The 17,114-nt window shown below is 41.6% G+C and overlaps 1 protein-coding gene across 1 annotated transcript in view; it reads left to right on the top strand.

Moving 5' to 3' along the window:
- Positions 1-17,114, top strand: part of LOC145515075 (uncharacterized) — an 82,998-nt gene that overhangs the window by 39,637 nt on the left and 26,247 nt on the right. The window contains 2 exon segments of the mRNA XM_081514530.1: positions 1,332-1,458; positions 1,951-2,043. Coding sequence (XP_081370656.1) covers positions 1,332-1,458; positions 1,951-2,043 — 220 coding nt within the window.

Genomic DNA, 17,114 nt, shown 5'->3' on the forward strand with positions numbered 1-17,114 from the left:
GGAGCTTTTCTACTTCTCTTAATCTTTGGGTCATGTACCTTTAACTTTCTTGTAAAGTTTGTTTCTTCTAAAATACAACACATTTCCAAGTGGTCGTACAAGAACATTCCCTGACCAACACCTAGACAATGGTGAAACATGTCACCTTATCATTCCACGTACTCTCATCTCCCTCCATAAATGCACCTGGACAGAGTAGGCAAAGGGAACCCAGAGCCCCAAGGTGCCCCTGCTCAGCCTGAAGAAGCCAGAGCGGTCATCGCCCCTTTTCCCTTGAAACTGGATTCCCAAATGTGTGACAAGTGAAATGAGTAGACAGTTAGACATGAACAGGATATCAACAGGGGCCAAAGAATTGGCCCTAAAAATAAAGAGAGGGAGGTATGTGGTGACCCAGGGACAAAAAAGTAGAGAAAACCAAGGAGGGTTTGGAATGCAGGAATGGAAAGTCAAGGCCCTTAGCATCTTTCCCGCCCCCATGTTGTGACTACTGATGGATTTCAGGTCCTCCTGAGCAGCATAAACTGTCCTCCCTCCTCCCCCATAATGAAAAAGTATCTTTCTTACTCTTCCCCCAACCAGTATATGTGCCCCATCCATTCAGCAAATGATCCACAAGACCCTTATCTCCCACTTCTTGTATCCTGGCTATGAAAGTGGACTAAGGATCCCTGTTCAACATCCATTCTCCCTTGAGCTGGCCTGCTGTTCTAACAGCGCCTCCAATTCTAATAAACTTTATTTCCCTCTCATTTTGTCTCATGTCTGGAAATTCTTTTCCAACCCAGACCACAAGAAAGGTTACTATCCTATTAGACCAGTTAAAATCTGTACAACAAAGTTCAAACTTAAGTATGATTTCTTTCCTTACTATTCTATTTAATTGCTGTTCAAAATGGTCATTCATCGAGCAGAATTTTCAACATTACTAACTCAGATAACCTTGCTAAAAATGTGGCACTTTGGCCACACTTTAGAACTGTTGGCTCAGAATATGCTTTAAAAAAATTTTTTTCCTGTTTCTTTGATAAACAACTTATCCTATGTCACATGAGTAGAACACTGAAAACTAAATATGCTAATGTTGCCCTGATGATTGTATAATTTCTCTTTCAGATGAGAATAGTTTCTCTAATGGCTTGTGGATCATAACTCATCCTCTTTTCTTCACATTAGAAATTGGTTAGAAAGTATCACTGTGTAAAAAATATAGCTTGCAATACCAGCCAAGCCACTAAATCTCGAGAAGGTCTCTGAACTTGCCGTTTTCATCTTGGGTCACATCAGTAAGTCTTCCCACGGCCACATGGCATCTGTACTTTGTGTTTCAGGGACGGCTGACGTTCCAGGATGTGACCATAGACTTCACTCAAGAGGAGTGGGAATGCCTGGACCTCGGTCAGCGGGAATTGTACAGGGACGTGATGGTAGAGAACTACGGGAACCTGGCCTCCTTGGGTGAGGATAACTGCCTTCCAGAATCCCTTATCTACCCACTGAGTTTTTGTTCCTACATTTCTAGAATATCTTCTGAAATTTTGTGCTTCCCACAGTAGTTTCAGATCTCTGCTTTCTAGGGGAAAATGGGTATTTGTGAGTTTAGAAAGAAAGGCTTCATGGTGATTTGTTATGCTGGTGATGTTTTTCTTCCTTGATACAGTCTGCCTCCTTAGTTCTAGGTTAGTGCTAATTGTGTAAGTTCTGTGGTATTAAATAGTTGTACCCTCTCTTAATTTCATATTCACACTACTTACTTTTGCCTTAGTACTACTTGACCAGAATCTCAGGATCTGATTGTTAGGTGTTTGTTAGTATTGTATAGCTGCTTTGAATAAAGTATTTCGGGAAATCATTTTCTAGAACAAAATGTGTTCTCGTCTCACATGAATACATATTGGATTCGATACTGATGAATCTAACAACACAAATATTCCGTTCTCTGATCAACAGGTCTTGTCTCTAAGCTGGACCTGGTTGCCTTTCTGGAGCAATTGAAGGATCCCAGGAATATGAGGAGAATGGAGACCACAGCCATTTACCCAGGTAGGTATGAATGGATGGAGATGATGACCCAGATGAGAGGTCCAAGGAGCAGCCAGGAACTCATCCTTCATCACATCGTTTTGGAAGATTTGCTTCAGTGGAAATGGTTTTTGAAAACCTGGGTTTGTGTCTGCTACTGTCATAGAAATGTATCACCTGCCCCATTCTGTCCCTTAAATCAGTCATGAATTCATCTCCAGTGATCACTTTTCTCCATCACAGTGTGAACTAAAAGTCTCCTCTTGGCTTGTGACAAACTGCATTCATTCTTTGCTCTTCGGTTTCTTCGGGGCCCTAGGAAAAGTGCCCATTTCTGAGTAACTATATGACACTCCTTTTAAAGTTTCTTTCTACCTCTAGACAGAAATGTATGAGTGGAGTGGTAGACAAACTGCAAAACTTCTAGGAATGCTGGGGACAGGTTTTTGTTCTCTGGTTTATAATTTCCTGTCCACTGGGAGTAACACATAGAACCTTCTAAAGAAATTTCAAATTCAAGTAATTTTTCACTGCAGAAAGCAAAACCTCCTGAAAATGAAAGATGCACATTTCAGATTGACTTCAAAGTTTCTCTTTTCCTTATATGATCTCATATTAAATATCTTAAGTGTATTTGCCCCAACTCTAACATGCTAAAATACTTTATTACATTCTATTACCTCATACAATGTTAAAATAAATTGACACAAAATCTTAGCACATTTTCCACAATATTATTAATGATTGAATCAAACTATGACAGGTTTTAGATTATATAAAGAAATCTTTATTAAAAGTTCTAATTGGAATATACCTGTTTTATAATTTTGTACTCATATACAGCAAAGAGAATCAATTATACATGGCAGTCAGTTCAGTCGCTTAGTCGAATCTGACTCTGCAACCCCGTGATCTGCAGCAAGCCAGGCTTCCCTGGCCATCACCAACTCCCAGAGCATGCTCAAACTCATGTCCATCAAGTCAGTGATGCCATCCAACCATCACATCCTCTCTTGTTCCCTTCTCTTCCCATCTTCAATCTTTCCCAGCATCAGAATATTTTTCAGTGGGTCAGTTCTTTGCATCAAGTGGCCAAAGTATCGGAGCTTCAGCTTTAGCATCAGTCCTTCCAATGAATATTCAGGACTGGTTTCCTTTAGGATGGAGTAGTGTGATCTTCTTGCAGTCCAAGGGACTCTCAAGAGTCTTCTCCAACACCACAGTTCAAAAGCATCCATTCTTCTGCGCTCAGCTTTCTTCATGGTCCAACTCTCACATCCATGCATGACCACTGGAAAAACCATACCTTTGACTAGACTGACCTTTGTCAGCAAAGTAATGTTCCTGCTTTTTAATATGCTGCCTAGCTTGCTCATAGCTTTTCTTCCAAGAAGTAAACATCTTTTACTTTCATGGCTGTAGTCACCATCTGCAGTGATTTTGGAACACAAAAACATAAAGCCTCTCACTGTTTCCACTGTTTCTCCCGCCGTTTGCCATGAAACGATCTGACTGGTGCCATGATCTTTGTTTTTTTGAACATTGAATTTGAAGCCAGCTTTTTCAACCTCTTGTTTCAGTTTCATGAAGAGACTCCTCAGTTCCTCTTTGCTTTCTGTTATAAGGGTGGTGTCATCTGTATATCTGAGACTATGGCTATTTCTCCCTGAAATCTTGATTCCAATTTGTGCTTCATTCAGCCCGCTATGTCACATGAGGTAGTGTGCATATAAGGTAAATAAGCAGGGTGACAATATACAGCCTTGACGTACTCCTTTCCCAATTTGGAATCAGTCCATGGTCACATGTCCAGTTCTCACTGTTGCTTCTTGACATGCATACAGGTTCCTCAGGAGGCAGGTAAGGTAGTCTAGTTTCTCATCTCTTTAAGAATTGTCCACAGTTTCTTGTGATCCACACAAAAAAAGGCTGTGGTGTAGTCAATAAAGCAAATGTAGTTGTTGTTACGGAACTCTCTTGCTTTTTATATGATCCAAGGGATATTGGCAATTTGATCTCTGGTTCCTCTGCCGTTTCTAAATTCAGCTTGAACATCTGGAAGCTCTTGGTTCACCTACTGTTAAAGCCTGTCTTAGAGAATTTTGAGCCTTTGCTATTGTTTGAAATGAGGGAAGTTGTGTCACAATTTGAGCGTTCTTTGGCATTGCCTTTCTTTGTGATTGGAATGAAAACTGACTTTTTCCCATCATGAGGCCACTGCTGAGTTTTCCAAATTTGCTGGCTTATCGAATGCAGGACTTTAGCATTATCCTCTTTCAGGACTTGAAATAGGTCAGCTGGAGTTCCATCACCTATACTAGCTTTGTTGGTAGTCATGCCTCCTAAGGCCACCTTAACTAAGACCAACTTAACTTTGGACACCAGGATGTCTGTTACTAGGTGAGTGATCACACCATCAGGGTTATCTCGGTCATTAAGATTTTTTCGTATAGTTCTTCCAAGTATTCTCACCAACTTCTCTTAATATCTTCTGCTTCTTTTAGGTTCATCCCGTTTCTGTCCTTTATTGTTCCCATCTTGGCATGAAATATTCCCGGTACCTCTACTTTTCTTCAAGAAATCTCTAGTCTTTATCATTGTATTGATTTCCTTCACATTTAGGTCTCCACAGAGCAATGAGTAGAGTTCCGTCTTCCAATCATAGTTTAAAGTCTGTCTTCTTATTTAATTCCTGAAAACGAGTACTTTCCTAGGTTTATCTCATTTGTATTCTGCTTCCTCAGACATTGTCCTATGTGACCTCAGTTTCTGATTCCTTCTGTGTCACTATCACTTATGATTTTTAGACGGAATCATCTATTAGAACATTCTCAGAAACATTTGTGGCAAGAAGTGGATTAAAGAACTATTTAGGCATCTAGGATTTGTGAAAGTGTTTGGTGTCACCACTTAAGATGACTAGAAGCAAGAAGTAATCATTAGATTGCCTATCACCTCTTCATTTAGTGGTTCTTGTAGGTTTTTATCTTGCTTCTTCCTCTAGACCCTATTTCTTTGCCATCTCATTTTGTCCAGCTTTCTGTCTGTGGTCTCTGTTTTGAAGGCTACAGGAACCTACGTAGACTTCCTTCTGGTGTCTGCCCCTTGGTGAGTGAGGTTGTCCAGAGGTTTCTGCCCTTATCCTCTTGATCTGTGCTTTGATTGCTGTTAACTGTGGCCAGAGCCTGCTGTGGATATTCAGTGCTGTTTCCCCATTGTTGTGTGGTTCTTACTTACCTCTCTCTGGTGGTGCCTGCTCCCTGCTTGGTCGAATAGACCCCCAGATCTGATCCTTAGCTGTGATTCTGATTTGTGGTGCGAGGATGGTGGGACTTTAGCACACCCACTGGGAGAGAAGTCGCTGGGTGTTACTTCTCTGGGGATGTTTTCCTCGGGGTGTGCTCTGGTGCCCCCTATCATGCCTTTTGCAAGCTCTCATGTGATGCTAGTGTTGGCACTGCTTCTGGCCCCACCTTAACCGTGGGAATGATGGCTATGGCCCTGGTCTCTGAGATGTTGTTTTCACAATGTCACCACATAGATTCAGAGAACTCAGGCCCTGGGATTGCATTCAACGTGGAGCTGGACCCACTGTGGTGCTCTGGGGCAGCTCAGGCTCTGTCCTGGCCCCGGCCCCTTGTGTAGGAGCCCACAGAGTGTATAGCTGCTAAAGCTACACCTGCCATGGCTGGGAGAGCCCTGGTCATTAACTCACATGCTCTGTAGGGGCTGAGGTTGCAAAGCCGGTCTTGGGTGTAAGACATGACTTGTGTTGCTGCAAGGAGAGGTTTCCGCTTTTCTTCTTTATCCCTGGGGTTCAGCTGTGCTTTCAGCTCCACCTGTGCATGTGGCCAACTCACAGGTGTCTGCTCCTGAGACTGCCCCAGAGCCCAGGAGTCTGCTGATTGTGGAGGAGGTCAATAGGGGAGGCTGTGGCTGGGGGATCAAAAGACCTACATGGGTGGAGTTCTCCGTAGTCCTGCCGAGGAGTGGCCGGCATAAGGGACAAGCGATGCAATGGGCTGCGTCTTTGGCAATCACTCACCAACGGCACTCTGCTCTATGGTGGTTCAGACGTCACCTCAAGCATTCCTGTTTGCAGAGCTCTTCCCACACTCCCATCCCTTCAGGATGTCTCCTCATAGCCAACACCAGTCCTCTGCCTGCGTCTGCCCTCTAGACTCCACATTCCAGCACCCAGCCCTTGTCTGCAGTGGTAGACATGCCTCTCAGGCTGGGTGGGCAGGGCTCGGGTCAGCACGCTGTGTACAGGTCACACTCTGTCCTGCACACTGGTTGCCGTGTTCTCTTCCACAGAGAACGAGGCTCCCCTTCTGTCCAAACTGAGCTCCCCCAGTGAGGGGCTTCCCTGGATGTGGAGATCTCTCCTCACTTTCATCTCCCTGCAGGGTTGCAGGCCCCAACCCACTTCCTCTCCTCTTCCTGTTCCTTCTTTCATTTGTCCTACCTGGCTCAGCAGGAATCTTTCTTGTGCTTTCAGATTTCCGGGGGCCTCTGCTAGTGTTCAGCTGGGCTCTGTGACAATTTTTCCATTTCTCATTCATTTCTGGAGAGAGAGATGATATCCACATCTGCCTAATCCTCTACCATCTTGATCCTTCTGACTCCGTTTTATTTTTAAACTAGCTAATGGTCATCAATTGTCTCTAAATCTTTAAAGATATTCACTGAGAAAAGCAGGTAAAATTACTTGCCATTTGGTATTTTTCACCTTTCTCTCCACAAGACATCCAGGATTTGATGCCGAAGAATCCAGCATTAGAAGATGTATTCTCAAAAGCAAACCTAGGAACATATCAAACATTTCACCTCAGAAACTTAAATTTAATGAAAGACTGGGAATATACTAGAGTATACGAAAGACAGAAAGGATGTTTATATGGACATAAAGAAATGAAGGCAGTTACAGATAATGCTAACATTACTGCAAAAAGAAATGAGCACCATGAGTCAAATTGGGAAAAACACCAATTTCAGTCTTCAACGTCTGCTGAGAAGTGTAAGTGTTTAAGGAAAGATTTCCATCCTTTTTTGAAACATACATGTTCTCTGAAAGGAAATGTGGAAAATCTGGAAGGTAATCTAGTCTCTACTGCAAATACTCATTCAGACAATTCTGAACGTAGGCTTCGACGAAACATACATTCAAGCATGTCTGAAGACGTACAATTTAATAGTGAGGGGGAAAACTCACAATCTAATCAATTTGAGGGATCCATGAGCAGGGGATCATTATTCTTCCCCCAGCAGGTATATTCTCTCCAGTCCAAGATGTATAATGTTAAGGATAATGGAAGAGACGTAATCCAACCATCATTGTTCAATACATATTGTGATATGGTTAATACACAACAGCTTTCCATGTGTAATAAAATGAGTCAGACCTTAAGTAAGAGCTACAGCTCCAATAATTACAAGAGTATTTATGGTGGAGTGAGAGGGTATTCAGTTAATGAAACTGGGTGTATGGTTGAAGGAGACTCAAACCTTATGAAACATCAGGGACCCGAATCTTCAAACAAGGAATCTAAAAGTAATAAATGTAGAAATACCTTTTATCAAATGTCAGGTTTTTCTCTAGATAAGAGGACTTGTACTGGAGAGAGGACTTGTACTGAATATGGTAAAGTTTCTAATCAATCTTCAAAACTTATTCAACAACGGACTGTTCAGAATCCACAGAAAGAAAACAAGTGTAAGATATGTGGGAAAGTCTTTACTAAGTCATCCCATCTAAGTAAACATAGGAAATTTCATACAGGAAGGAAACCTTTCAAATGTACAGAACGTAGCAAAGCATTTAACCTTCGCTCACTTCTTACTAAATATCAGAGAATTCACACTGGAGAGAAACCTTATAAATGTACAGAATGTAGCAAAGCCTTTATCAGTTACTCACAGCTAACCTATCATCAGCGAATTCATACTGGAGAGAAACCTTATAAATGCAAAGAAGGTAACAAAGCCTTTATTCAGTACTCAACTCTTAGCAAGCGTCAGGCCATTCATACTGGAGACAGACCATATAAATGTCAGGAACGTGGCAAAGCCTTTGTCCGTTACTCACTTCTTACTCAACATCAGCGAATTCATTCTGGAGAGAAACCTTATTATTGTACAGAGTGTGGCCGAACCTTTCTTTATCATTCAGAGTTAATTGTACATCATCGAATCCATACTGGGAAGAAACCATACAAATGTAAAGAATGTGGCAAAGCTATATTACGAGTTCGGCCCTTACTCAACATCACCGAATTCATACCGGGGATAGATGTTATAAATGCACAGAATGCGGCAAAGCCTTTGGTAGTAGTGCTAATCTCACTAGACATCTGAGAACACACACTGGAGAGAAACCCTAGTAATGGAACAAGTGATGGAAGAGGTTTGCCCTAAACATGCATCAGAAAACAAGGGTTTATACAAGAAGCCTATGGAAATGATGTAACAAATATGTAGAAAGGTATTTAATCAAAAGTTAAATCAAAATAAATATCAGAGATTTCATGCTAAAAGGCATTTCATCAATTTTGTTTTCAGAAGTTTCTCTGAAGCAGAATGACTGTAGGGAGTACTCCATAGTTAAAACACATAGAAAATTGATGTATTAGCATGAATCGTGAGATGAAGGTTGATGGTTAGAAAGTTACAATTTTTAGCAATGTATGTATGCTTGTTAATAATGACGTGATTTGAGATTCTCTGAAGGGAATGTAAGCATCACTACGAACAAAGCTAGTGGAGGTGATGGAATTCCAGTTGAGCTATTTCAAATCCTCAAAGGTGATGCTGTGAAAGTGCTTCACTCAATATGCCAGCAAATTTGGAAAACTCAGCAGTGGCCACAGGACTGGAAAAGGTCAGTTTTCGTTCCGATCCCAAAGAAAGGCAATGCCAAAGAATGCTCAAACTACTGCACAATTGCACTCATCTCACATGCTAGTAAAGTAATGCTCAAAATTCTCCAAGCCAGGCTTCAGCAATACGTGAACCGTGAACTTCCAGATGTTCAAGCTGGTTTTAGAAAAGGCAGAGGAACCAGAGATCAAATTGCCAATATCCGCTGGATCATCGAAAAAGCAAGAGAGTTCCAGAAAAACATCTATCTCTGCTTTATTGACTATGCCAAAGCCTTTGACTGTGTGGATCACAATAAACTGTGGAAAATTCTGAAAGAGATGGGAGTACCAGACCATCTGACCTGTCTCTTGAGAAACCTGTATGCAGGTCAGGAAGCAACAGTTAGAACTGGACATGGAACAACAGACTGGTTCCAAATAGGAAAAGGAGTACGTCAAGGCTGTATATTGTCACCCTGCTTATTTAACTTATATGCAGAGTACATCATGAGAAATGCTGGGCTAGAAGAAACACAAGCTGGAATCAAGATTGCTGGGAGAAATATCAATAACCTCAGATATGCAGATGACACCACCCTTATGGCAGAAAGTGAAGAAGAACTAAAGAGCCTCTTGATGAAGGTGAAGGAGGAGAGTGAAAAAGTTGGCTTAAAGCTCAACGTTCAGAAAACTAAGATTATGATATCTGGTCCCATCACTCCATGGGAAATAGATGGGGAAACAGTGGAAACAGTGTCAGACTTTATGTTTTTGGGCTCCAGAATCACTGCTGATGGTGACTGCAGCCATGAAATTAAAAGACGCTTACTCCTTGGAAGGAAGGTTATGGCCAACCTAGATAGCATGTTTAAAAGCAGAGACATTACTTTGCCAACAAAAGTCCGTCTAGTTAAGGCTATGGTTTTTCCAGTGGTCATGTATGGATGTCAGAGTTGGACGGTGAAGAAAGCTGAGCGCTGAAGAATTGATGCTTTTGAATTGTGGTGTTGGAGAAGACTCTTGAGAGTCCCTTGGACTGCAAGGAGATCCAGTCAATCCATCTTAAAAGAGATCAATCCTGGGTGTTCATTGGAAGGTCTGATGTTGAAGCTGAAGCTCCAATACTTTGGCCACCTCATGCGAAGGGTTGACTCATTGGAAAAGACCCTAATGCTGCGTAGGATTGGGGGCGGGAGGAGAAGGGGACGACAGAGGATGAGATGGTTGGATGGCATCACCGACTCGATGAACATGGGTTTGGGTAGACTCCGGGAGTTGGTGATGGACAGGGAGGCCTGGCGTGCTGCAATTCATGGGGTCGCAGAGAGTCGGACACGACTGAGCGACTGAACTGAACTGAACTGAACTGAAGGGAATGTAATTCAGCACTCAAGTAATCCATACTATGCTTTGTTTCTAGTGTGTTTGCAAACATACGTTTTTGATGCTTTATTAAAGATTAGCCTTTTTATATTGTGTTGCAACCATTTCTATCTATTGTCCGTTAGAAGATGAAGGATACCATAATGTAAAATATACAGTGAACATCTAAATGGAGGTGTTTGGCATTGATGTGAACTATCTGGAGGTTGCCATGATGTAAGTGATCATTTAATCTTCCCATGTATTAAAGTAAGACAGAAGTTGGTTGTCAGGTTTCAATAGTAATATCCTTGATTTGTAAGAGGAACACAATGACAGTTCACTGCAATATTGATGTATCTTTAGAATATGAAAACAAGTCATGATTATTATTTGACATTGTTGAAATAAAAACAATGATAACCTAGAAATGTATTAGAAACTCTTCCTGCAAAGGCATGGAATTAGTGTATATCATTCCTGCTAAGTGTTTCCTAGGCTTTGTTTGGTAAGCCATATAACTTACAAATCTCACATCATTATATCAAAAAATGAGTATCTTTCTCTGTACTTTTGATCTGTATTTACTCATGGTTCATACCATGGATTGTAAAAGGTTTTATTTCAACTATGTGTGAAATTAATATATGGTTATTAATAAACGTGAACGGCTTTTAGTGTTTCAGTTGGTTGTAATGAATGAAATGTTAACCCACCACCAACAGCAATCTCGCCCACCTCATTTAAGGTTGTAGTGAAGAGACCACAATGAACTGTTGGTAGCACAGAGAGATGGCATATGTGGAAATTAGTTTACTCACTGGCTTTAAATTTCTCATAACTTCAGATATAGTCCATCATTTCTATGTTGTATCTCCTCTCTCATTTTGTAACTGCTTGGACATTGTGAAGGTTCTAATAAGAAGGATCATACAGAGTACTGTTGACAGTTTCCCTAAACTGCTCCATGCTGTTGCTGCCTCAGCATCTGTCTGGGGAGCAGGCAGCCTGCAGGTCCCTGAACTTACACCAGCCAGTCCTGTGGGCACCTGCCCTAGATGACCATCCACCTTGAGTTCAGCCGTCTCGCTGAACCCCAGGGTCTACTGCACAGGCCCCCCTTCAATCACACTGAGAGAGTCAATGTCTAGGCAGGTTGATAAGTCCGGGGGTCCCCAAGGAGAGAGGGGTCTGGAATTCTCAAGGAAGAAGGAAGGACAAACGGTTTTTTTCCTCTATATTCCTTACAATTATATAACAAATTATCCTGCTTGAGGACAGTCTCTGGAAAAAGCCTTCTGGCTAATCCTATTATCTTAAAATGCAAATTATGGGAGTGGGTCTAGTGAGGTCTTTGCAACCTCCAGACATTCTTTTGATTCACTGTAATAACTAGTTAAAAGTATATAACTCCAACACTAGCATCGGGGGCACTCTTCCCTCCCCTTTCTGATGTCTATGTGAGAAGCTTTCTTGATCTCTTTTATGATTCAGTAAAACTTCATTACACAAAAGCTCTGAGCAATCAAGCCTCATTTCTGGCCACAGATTGAATTCTTCTCCTCTGGAGGCCGAGAATCCCGGCGTAATCCCGGCATCTTTCCTGGTTGAACAGCAACGTTTAACACCCTCACAGGGCTCACCAGAATCCTTGTCGTAGTTTGAATTCAGCAATCCACACTCTAACTTCGGAGCCCAGACACTTCACGCAGGGTAACTTCTAAAGGCTGAACTGCAAGTACTGGTGTTTTCTCGAGTTGATTCTAGCTTTGACCTCTCTCAGAAATTCCTGCCTTAAATCCTCCCCTACAGAGAGGTCTTAGGTGTGGTGATTGTGAGGCTTTGACCTCAGGAATCCTGAACGTTGGTTTGGGGGAAGAAACATCAGAAAAAACAGGATTTGCTGATGACTCCTTTCATGGACCTACTGTAGACCTGGAGATTTGTAAATTCTTGGAGTGGGGATGTGACCACTAGGGATTTGTATTCATTGAAATGGTTCAGAAAGTATGTTTAGCGAAGTAATTTCCACCTGGTTTCCCATCAGAATCATGTGACCAGTGTCAAGAAATGATTGCACTGATGCCCTGCCAAAAAGAGTTCTGTGTTGGTCCTGTGTGAGCATCAATGTGGTGTGTAGGAAGTGCTCCAGGGGACTCTACGGGGAGGCCCGGGTTAAGGACGTGGCTCCCGGTCCCTTTGTGAGAGCTGAGCCCAGAGGTCAGCCTGAGGAGAGGCGGCAGGGTTGGTCTAGCTGGATTTGGACCAGGGAAGTAAGTCGCCTCACATCGTCTGTGTGAGCAGAGTGTTAGGAACTCTCTATGAGGAGAGAACAATCAAGAAATTAGTTCACAGGCTGGTCTCCAGGTAGGAATTGTTTGTTCCTGAATCTCTCCTGAGACAGAGGACAGGAGAGGTCGGTCTTCTCAGCTTTTCCAGGAACTTCTCTCTGTAGGAACGATGGTTGCAGGTCAAAGAGCTGTGTTGATGCCCTCAAAGGTATTTTCTCAAAACTCAGAATTGCGTTTGCAGCATAATATCCCCAGAGAAGACAGAGCAGGAGGAAGAAGAGAAGGGAATGGCAGCTTCTCGGGTAAATGTCCTGTCCTGGGCTGTGTCTGCTTTTCCTTCTGAAATGCCCGAATGAGAATCTGCAAGCCTTTAGCTCTCTTCTTCTAATATTTCTTCCGGGGCATTGGTTATCATCTTATTTTTTCCCATTTCTTTTTATAATAGTGAAGACCAGCCCTTTAGACTACTTCCTTGTGTCCCTCAGCCTTTTCTGCATTGTCTGCATCCTCGCTTTCTATGGAGCATGATGAATTCTCAACATGAATCAGTGACGTTCCACTGTTGAAAATATTCTTTTTGTGAGAGATCAGCATGGGGAGTCACTCCAATCCTAATTCCCACTGGGATGTGGTTTGATGTTGGGATTTTAGGGAAGTTGGGAAATGCAGTGATGACTTAGCACCTGGATGCAATTTAGATATTTAAAACAGAGTTTGAAAATGCCGTTATACATAGAGCCAACTCTCTTCTGTCCATGGGATTTTCCGGGCAAGAATTCTGCAGTGGGTGGCCATTTCGTCATCCCAGGGATTCTCTGCACCCCAAGACTGAAGCCACATCTCCAGCATCTGCAGGCAGATTCTTGACCACTGAGCCAGCTGGGAAGCTCAGTGAATCAACTCAGTGGTCCAGTTTTTCAGAAAATTTTCAACGAGCATTGTACAGGGACGTGATGTTAGAGAACTATAGGAACCTGGCCTGCTTGGGTGAGGACAGCTTCCTTTCAGAATCCCTTATCTACCCACTGGGTTTTGGTTCCATCACTTCTAGAATGTTTCTGAAATTTTCTGCTTCCCACAGTAGTTTGAAATCTCTCCTTTCTAGGGGAAATGGGTATGTATGAGTTGCGAAAGAAAGGCTTCAGGATAATTCATTATGCTGGTAACCTTTTCCTTCCCTGATGTTCTCTGCCTCCTTCTGTGAGAGTCAATTCCTAGGCAGGTTGATAAGAAGTCCGAGGTCCCTGAGGAGGAAGGAGGAGTCTGGGACTCTCGAAGAAGAGATAGGGGTCTGGAATTCTCAAGGAGGGGGAAAGGACAAACACCGTTTTTTCCTCTACATTCCTTGGTCTTAGACACATAAAATGACTTTTTTTATGTGTCTTAGAAACATGACTTTTCCTTTAAGCCCAGAACTGATGATTAAACAGCAAACAAGTCGGTTTAAACTCTGTACTAGGGATTATATAACAACAACGTATCCTGCTTGAGTATAGTTTCTCTTTCCTGAAAACCTTCTGACTAATCCTGATATCTTAGAATTTATATTATGGGAGTGGGTCTGGTTCAGTTCAGTTCAGTCACTCAGTCGTGTCTGACTGTGTGTGACCCCATGGACCACAGCACACAAGGCCTCCCTGTCCATCACCAACTCCTGGAGTTTACTCAAATTCATGTCCATTGAATCGGTGATGCCATCCAACCATCTCATCCTCTGTGTTCTCCTTCTCCTCCCGCCTTCAATCTTTCCTAGCATCAGGGTCTTTTCAAATGAGTCAGCTCTTCACATCATCTGGCCAAAGTATTGAGTTTCAGCTTCAGCATCAGTCCTTCCAATGAATATTCAGAGCTCATTTCCTTTAGGATGGACTGATTGAATCTCCTTACAGTCCAAGGGACTTCCAAAAGTCTTCTCCAACACCACAGTTCAAAAGCATGAATTCTTCGGTGTTCAGCTTTCTTTGTAGTCCAACTCTCACATCCATATATGACTTCTTGAAAAAGCATCTTTGACTAGATGGACCTTTGTTGGCAAAGTAATGTCTCTGCTTTCTAATGCGCTATCTAGGTTGGTCATAACTTTTCTTCCAACGAGCAAGTGTTCTTAATTTCATGACTTCAGTCACCATCTGCAGTGATTTTGGAGCCCCCACAAAATAAAGCCTATCACTGTTTACATTGTTTCCCCATCTATTTGCCAGAAAGTGATGGGACCAGATGCCATGATCTCAGTTTTCTGAATGTTAAGTTTTAAGCCAACTTTTTCACTCTCCTCTTTCAGTTTCTTTCTTTTTTTTTCCCCTAGAAAGAAGAACCTGTATTTACATTGAGTTGAGCACTTCTTCCAAGAAAAAAAAAAAATCTCATACTTATTTTGTTCTGAATTCTTTTCTTAATTGAAGTATAATTGATGTACAATATTACATTAGTTTCAGGTATATACCATAGTGATTCAGTATTTTTTACAGATTATACTCCATTAAAAGTTATCACAAGATAAAGGGTATAATTCCCTATGCTATATAATATATCCTTGTTACTTATCTATTTTATACATAGTATAAATTTTATTCATAGTATACATGTATACATATGTATACATACATGTATACATATGTATACATACATAGTATATATTTTATACATAGTAGCTTTTTAAAAATTTATTTATTTTAATTGGAAGCTAATTACTGTACAATATTGTAATGGTTTCCTCTTTCAGTTTCATCAAGAGGTTCTTGAGTCCTTCTTCACTTTCTTCCATAAGGGAGGTGTCATCTGCATATCTGAGGTTATGGATATTTCTCCTGGCAATCTTGACTCCAGCTTGTGCTTCATCCAGCCCAGCATTTTTCATGATGTACTGTGCATATAAATTAAATAAGCAGGGTGACAATATACAGCCTTGAGTATTCCTTTCCCAATTTGGAAGCAGTCTGTTGTCCCATGTCCAGTTCTAACTGTTGCTTCTTAACCTGTATACAGATTTCTCAGCAGGCAGGTGAGGTGGTCTGGTGTTCCATCTCCTGAAGAATTTTCCACAGTTTGCTGTGATCCACATGGTCAAAGGCTTTGGTGTAGCCAATAAATTGGTCTGGGTCTAGTAGGATCTTTCTATTGCTAAGTTGGAATCCTGTTATCCTCAAATGTAAATTGTGGGAGTGGGTCTGGTAACATTTTTGCAACCTTGAGACATTCTTTTGATTTATTGATTAACTGAAAAAAAGTATATAGCTCCCTTTCTTAGACTAGCAAGGGGAGGCACTCTCTGCCCCCTTCTGGTGTCTATGTCAGAAGCTTCTCTGTCCCTTTTTCACGTTAATGAAACTCTGCTACACCAAAGCTCTTTTTTTTTTAATTTATTTATTTTAATTGGAGACTAATTACTTTACATATTGTATTGGTTTTGCCACACATTGACATGAATCTGCCATCCACCTCCCTCCCCATCCCATCCCTCTGGGTCATCCCACTGCACCAGCCCCGAGGACCCTGTATCATACATTGAACCTGGACTGGCGATTCATTTCACATACGATAATATACATGTTTCAATGCCATTCTCCCAAATCATCCCGCCCTCACCCTCTCCCACAGAGTCCAAAACACTGTTCTATACATCTGTGTCTCTTTTGCTGTCTCACATACAGGGTGATTATTACCATCTTTCTAAATTCCATATATATGCATTAATATACTTTATTGGTGTTTTTCTTTCTGGCTTGCTTCACTCTGTATAATAGGCTCCAGTTTCATCCACCTCATTAGAACTGATTCAAATGTATTCTTTTTAATGGCTGAGTAATATTTCATTGTGTATATGTACCACATCTTTCTTATCCATTCGTCTGCTGATGGACATCTAGGTGGCTTCCATGTCCTGGCTATTATAAACAGTGTTGTGATGGACATGTGTCTCTTTCAATTCTGGTTTCGTCGGTGTGTATACCAAGCAGTCGGATTGCTGGGTCATATGGCAGTTCTATTGCCAGTTTTTTAAGGAATCTCCACAGTTCTCCATAGTGGCAGTACTAGTTTGCTTTTCCACTGACAGTGTAAAAGGGTTCCCTTTTCTCCACAGCCTCTCCGGCATTTATTGCTTGTAGACTTTTGGATAGCAGCCATTCTGACTGGCGTGAAATGGTACTTCATTGTGGTTTTTATTTACATTTCTCTGATAATGAGTGATGTTGAGCATCTTTTCATGTGTTTGTTAGCCAGCTGTATGTGTTCTTTGGAGAAATGTCTGTTTAGTTCTTTGGCCCACTTTTTGACTGGGTCATATATTTTTCTGGAATTGAGCTGCAGGAGTTGCTTGAATATTTTTGAGATTAATTATTTGTCAGTGCTTTGTTTGCAATTATTTTCTCCCATTCTGAAGGCTATCTTTTAACCTTGCTTATAGTTTCCTTTGTTGTGCAGAGCTTTTAATTTTAATTAGGTCCCATTTGTTTATTTTTGCTTTTCTTTCCAATATTCTGGGAGGTGGGTCGTAGAGGATCCTGCTGTGATTTATGTCGGAGAGTGTTACACAAAAGCTCTTGAGTGATCAAGCCTGGTGCCTGGTCCCTGGTCCTGA

The sequence above is a fragment of the Giraffa tippelskirchi genome, chromosome 7, assembly GCF_054371585.1.
Source record: "Giraffa tippelskirchi isolate mGirTip1 chromosome 7, T2T-mGirTip1v1.2.pri, whole genome shotgun sequence".
NCBI classification, from domain to species: domain Eukaryota; kingdom Metazoa; phylum Chordata; class Mammalia; order Artiodactyla; family Giraffidae; genus Giraffa; species Giraffa tippelskirchi.